Consider the following 6,014-nt stretch of genomic DNA (forward strand, 5'->3'; position numbering starts at 1 on the left):
GGTGAAGGCAGGTAGCAGGAATGTGGAAAAGGCTGCAGAGAGACATTCAAGCTGGAGAGAGGCGGCGCAGGGCAGTGGTCAGCATGAACTGAACCTGGGGTGAGGGGGCAAATGGTGGGGCTAAAGTCCACTCTGTGGCTGTGCCCCTGACCCAGCCTGGTGCCCACCCAGGGCAACTCTGAGGCCAGAGTAGCAGGGAGGAGCCAGGAACCAGCAGACCCTGCAGGAGGGAGCAAAGAAGGGCTCCTAGCACCTTGCAGCTGCCCGTCAAGCTCCCCAGTGATGTGGACGCAGCCCGAAGTGGGAGCATTGCACACGTGTGAACATGTGCCTGCACACGGGCCCACCCACCTCAGCGGCCCTGGGGGGTCCACACAGTTCAGGAGAAGTGGGTCAGCCCAGTGGATCTCCCTAGTGGGCAGCAGAGGGCGTGTGCTCATCAGCACCCCTGGGGAGAGCCCCACACTCCACAGAAGGCGGCCTCACTGTTCCCGCTGCATCAGAGCCAGTGACTCGCTGTCCCCGGGATCCTCCACCAGGCGGGGTGGATGTTGACAGGGGGTGGGAGAGCTGACCCCTTCCAGCCCTGAAACCGGGGAAGACTGGGTGGGAGATAGCGCCCACATTAGCCCAGCTCCCACTGCAGTCTCTGCCCCAACACCATCTGGTGACTGCAGCCAGAGGGCCCGGTGCTATCCAGCCAGGCGCTGGGATTGCAGAGACGTGGTGACGGTGTATGGCCGGGTCGGGTTCACCACACTGAGGGGGGTAGAGGGAGGGGACAGGATTGGGCCTCTGGGGGCCTGCCACCATCCCCCCCCCGGGGGTCTGACATGGGCTAGAGACACTGAGGGCATCCATGTGGCATTTCAGATGGACTCCTGGCATATGTTCAGGCTGAGAAGTAGGAGAGGAAAAGCAGTGGGCAGGGGAAGCTTCTATTGGAACAGGCTTATTCATGAATGGAGGGGGGGGCTGGATAGGGGGGGCAGGATCCTGAGGAGGAAGGGTGGGAGCCAAGCTGAGGAGGGAGGAGGCCCCAGCTCCCAGCCAGCTGGGAGACTGCAGATGGGGCTGGGTGGGAGGCCAGGAAGTTCCCTCCTGATGTTCCTCCTCCCTGTGAAGTGGGAGGCTGGGTCGTGCAGAGGGAAGGGGAGAGCAGAGGAGGGTTTGGGTCTAGGAGAGCGGCTGAGCCAGGGTGAGGAAGCCCGGCTCACGGAGAACTCGCCCTGCGCCCAGCCTCTGGTCGAGCAGCCAGAGAGAATGTAGATTCTACTGAACCCGCACACCTCACAGAGAGCACTCTGTGGGCCAGACACCAAGCACTTCACGGCTGTTAACTCCTTGATCCTCACAACAGCCCAGAGGGAGAAGGGACTCCTCCTCCTTATAGATGGAAACTGAGGCACAGAGAGATGAAGTCACTTGCCCAAGGCCAACCAGCTAGCGAGTGACAGAGCTGGGGTTGAAAGCCAGCCGTCTGGCTCCAGTCTGTGCTTTCTCTCAGCCATGGGTGGTCTTGCAAAGGGTGGCTGTGAGGGTGTTGGGTGGCACACCTGGGATGGAGGTCGAGGGGCGTGTGGGGAGCAGAGGAGGCTCCGAAGAGGCAGGCTCCTGTCAGCACCGAGAGTGCAGTGCCGGCCGCTCCTGCTGCTGCACATCCAGCTCCCCAGTCTAGTCCTCCCCCCATCAGACAAGAAATGCAGGCCCTGCCGTAACCGGTTTGGCTCAGTGGATAGAGCGTCGGCCTGCGGACTGAAGGGTCCCAGGTTCAATTCCGGTCAAGGGCATGTACCTTGGTTGTGGGCACATCCCCAGTAGGGGGTGTGCAGGAGGTAGCTGATCGATGTTTCTCTCTCATCGATGTTTCTAACTCTCTATCCCTCTTCCTTCCTCTCTGTAAAAATATCAATAAAATATATTTTTAAAAAAGAAAAAAAGAAATGCAGGCCCAGAAGGATTCACTGTCACCCAGGCCTGGACTCCCCACTGCAGCTCTTGGCCCCCAACACCATCTGGAGACAACCTGTACCTCTGGGGGGTGGGCATGCCCAGCTTTGTGGACACTGAAGGGGTCAGTGGGAAGGGGGGAGGGTGGGTCTGTGGAACAGGCGCTCTGTCCTCGTGTCTGGGGCCCAGGCAGGGTCCTGGGACTCCAGCTGTGGCTCTGTGTACCTCAGCTGGCTGTGCTGTCATCTGTGGTGGCGGAGGGATTCTAAGCTGTGGTGGGTGTGTGGCCATATCTGCACCATCTGCCAGAGTGTTCTGAGACTGTGGCTGACGTATTTGATAACATGACCTCTGCCCTCAGACCTGGCCTTCCCCACTCCTGCCTTATTTTTGTCTACAGCCCATATCCCCTTTTCTCGTAATATATACTTCATCTGTTCACCAGGTGTATTACCCATCTCCCGGAAGGTAAGTCCCACGAGGCAGGATTCTTACCTGTGTCCAGTGCAGTGTCCCCAGGGCTCTGTGGCACCGGCCGAGGGCAGGTGCTGATCAGCACTGTGAATGGAACCACTTCTGTGAACTCCGTCCCTGGCGTGCCTTCCTCTCTCTCTCTTTCTCTCTTTTACTATTTATTTGATGCTGAATTTATTGCCGGGCCGGAAGCTTTTGTTCCTTCCATTCCTTCTGGGACATCTTTTTCTCCTGTGCACTCCTCCTCCACTGGTGTAGGAGCCGCCTGCCCTTTCTCGGCAGGGGGAGCTCATGCGGGTTAACCCGCCGTGAGCTCTGTACGTTCTGCCCGCATCTTGGCGGCTTTGTTCACCTGGATGTGCTCGATGACCAGATAATCTACATCTGAACCCTTGCGCTCTGCATTACTCTCTGCATTTTTAAGCACATGCAGCAAAAATTCAGCACTCCGTTTTGGCCACCGGCCCTGTGTCCAGCCCCACTGTTTGGCCTGGGCACACCTACCAGCTCCATCATTGTAACGACAAATGGCACACATTGCTTCTGTAGAGTGAACATGAAGATTTGAACCTCTTGATTTGCATGATTTTGTGGGGTTTTCTGGGTCAGCTAAATAGCAAACCACTTTTGGAGGTCACCTCTAGCTGCTCTGAGGAAGAGTTATGGCATGTCTTTGTGTCAGTACCATCCCTGACACTGGGTCTGGATGACAGCAGGAGACAAATAGGCTGGCAGTACCCAAGTGGGGGCCGGGGGCAGTGACTGTCTCTGGGGGGTGCCAGCTCAGCTGGTCCGGAAGCGTTGGGGAAGGTAATGCAGCAAAGATGCTTGTTGCCCATTGTGGTCATCCTGGGCCTGGCATCTGGCCTCCAGGGGTTCTAGGTGCTGGGGAGGGAAAAGGTAGGTGGGGAATGGGGCCTGACCTGATGCCACACCCCCCACAACAGGGAGAAGATGAGCGTGGGCTGCCCAGAGCCTGAGCCACCCCGCGCTCTGCCCTGCTGTGGGCCAGGGACGGCCCTTGGGCTGGGGGCAGGCGTGCCCCTCCTCACTGAAGACATGCAGGCCCTGACCCTCCGCACCCTGGCTGCTAGCGATGTCACCAAGCACTACGAACTGGTGCGGGAGCTGGGTAAAGGCACCTACGGGAAGGTTGACCTGGTGGCCCACAAGGGCACAGGTGAGTATCTGTAAGGCGGCTGGTGTCATGCTTGGGTGGGGACTTAGCTGGGGCTCTCAGGTGCTCTCTGCGGGGGCCAGGAGGCTAGCAGGGAGGAGAGGCAGTGGTCCAGGTAAAGAGGATGCAGCCTGAGTGGCCCAGGGAGGAGAGGAACAGGCAGATGGGACAAAGGAATCTGGAGATGCCTTTGGGACAGCCAAGAGGATGCACCCCAGGACATCTGGAGCTCAGGAGGAGATCAAGGTCAGGACTGGTGGTGGTGTTGGGAGAATCACCAGCATATCAGTGATAGCTGACCCCAGGGAGATGGACAGGCTGTGGGTCCTCCAGAACAGGGTACCTGCTTTGAGGAGGGTGGGCAAGCTCCATTCCTCAGAGAGTTTCAGTCAAGGTCATGCAGAGGGTTTGAGCTAGGATGAGGCCCCAGTCCTCAGACCCAGAGCCTTCTCACTTAACCACAGCACTTGCTGCCTTCCCCACTCTGTAGGCTCACAGCAGTGCCCACTCAGTCGCAGATGGGGTCTGCATGAGCTCCCACATGTGCACACACCTGGGGCAGTTGGCTCTATGCCGACTGAAGGCAACAGGAAGATCACTGGACATGAGATCACCTGAGCTTTGCCACCTGCTTGCTGTGTGACCTTAGGCATGTGACTTAACCTCTCTGTGCCTAGGTTTCATCCTCTGTAAAATGGGGTAGCATTAGTGCCCAGCTCATAGGATCACTGTGAGGACTCAGTTGTGAATGTGAATTGCTGAAGGCAAGGCAAGTGCTCTGTGGATACACAGGTGCCTGCCCAAGCACACAGTCAGAGATACTATGTGCCTTGCAGGCCCTCACCTCCCTGTGTTTAATTCCTTCTCATTCATTCATCCATTAAACAAACATTTGTTGAGCACCTACTGTGCACCAGACTCCTGTAGGCACTGGAGATATAGCAATAAACAAAACAAAGGTCCCTGCTCTTGGGAAGTTGTGTTCTTGTTGGGGAGACAAACGCGCTAAGTAGGTCTAGTATGTCAGGAGGAAAATGAAAGGGTGGGGCAGCTGCAGGCTGGGTGCAGAGGATCCAGCTCGAGCCCTGACTTGCTGCACGGCCTTTGGCAAGTGCTTTCCCCTCGTTGGGTCTGCCCTCTGGGACCCCACTGTGCCTTGTGCCTGGGACAGGCTGTGCAGACAGGCATGGGTGGTGTCAAGTGCAGGAGGGCAGGAGCGGGGGCCTTCACCACTGTTGCCCTGCCAGGCATGAAAATGGCGCTGAAATTTGTGAACAAGAGCAAAACCAAGCTGAAGAACTTCCTGCGGGAGGTGAGCATCACCAACAGCCTCTCCTCCAGCCCCTTCATTATCAAGGTCTTTGACGTGGTGTTTGAGACCGAGGACTGCTACGTCTTTGCCCAGGAGTATGCGCCTGCTGGGGACCTGTTCGACATCATTCCTCCGCAGGTACTTGGGGCGGTGGCTGAGGGAGGGGAGCCGGTCTCCAGGGCCCCAGAGTGTGAGTTGGGAGGAGTCAGGCCACTCATTTACTCCATGAGTATTTACTGAGCCACTGCTGGGAGGGCAGGGGATCCACAGTGAACAAGACCAAGGTCCTGTCCTGGTCCTCGGCGGGGACAGACACTTGGCAATAAGCCAGATGACAGACTGAGATGAGCACTGGAAGGAGCAGCTAGAGTGATGGATGAAGGCCAATGGCAGCGGCCTCTGCAGCTGCAAAGGACCAGGTGGAGGCACCGAGGGGAGGCCGCAGAGGCTCCCCAGAGAAGCTGCCGAGTGGGGAAGCAGGAGGGTTCCTGGCACCCGGCTTTGCTGCTGGCAGTGCCAGGTTTGAATCTGCTCTGCCACCTACTGATCAGTGACTAGGTCAGTGGTTCTCAACCTTCCTAATGTCGCGACCCTTTAATACAGTTCCTCATGTTGTGGTGACCCCCAACCATAAAATTATTTTTTTAAACATATTTTATTCATTTTTTACAGAGAGGAAGGGAGAGAGATAGAGAGTTAGAAAGATCGATGAGAGAGAAACATTGATCAGCTGCCTCCTGCACATCTCCTACTGGGGATGTGCCCGCAACCCAGGTACATGCCCTTGACCGGAATCGAACCCGGGACCTTTCAGTCCGCAGGCTGACGCTCTATCCACTGAGCCAGACTGGTTTCGGCCATACAATTATTTTTGTTGCTACTTCATAACTGTAATTTTCCTACTGTTATGAATCGTAATGCAAATATCTGATATGCAGGATGTATTTTCATTGTTACAAATTGAACATAATTAAAGCATAGTGATGAATCACAAAAACAATATGTAATTATATATGTGTTTTCCGATGATCTTAGGCGACCCCTGTGAAAGGGTCGCTCGACCCCCAAAGGGGTCGCGACCCACAGGTTGAGAACCGCTGG

The 6,014-nt window shown here is 56.4% G+C and overlaps 1 protein-coding gene across 1 annotated transcript in view; it reads left to right on the forward strand.

The window, feature by feature from the left end:
- The window catches only part of LOC102430384 (serine/threonine-protein kinase SBK1-like), an 18,301-nt gene extending 12,856 nt beyond the window's left edge, over nt 1-5,445 (forward strand). The window contains exons 2-3 of the mRNA XM_006105360.3: nt 3,372-3,604; nt 4,849-5,445. Coding sequence (XP_006105422.1) covers nt 3,379-3,604; nt 4,849-5,153 — 531 coding nt within the window. The 5' untranslated portion in view covers nt 3,372-3,378 and the 3' untranslated portion in view covers nt 5,154-5,445. The remainder of the gene's footprint in view (nt 1-3,371; nt 3,605-4,848) is intronic.
- The last annotated feature ends 569 nt before the right edge of the window (nt 5,446-6,014 follow it).

Source organism: Myotis lucifugus, unplaced genomic scaffold (genome assembly GCF_000147115.1).
Source record: "Myotis lucifugus unplaced genomic scaffold, Myoluc2.0 scaffold_678, whole genome shotgun sequence".
Classification (NCBI taxonomy): Eukaryota; Metazoa; Chordata; class Mammalia; order Chiroptera; family Vespertilionidae; genus Myotis; species Myotis lucifugus.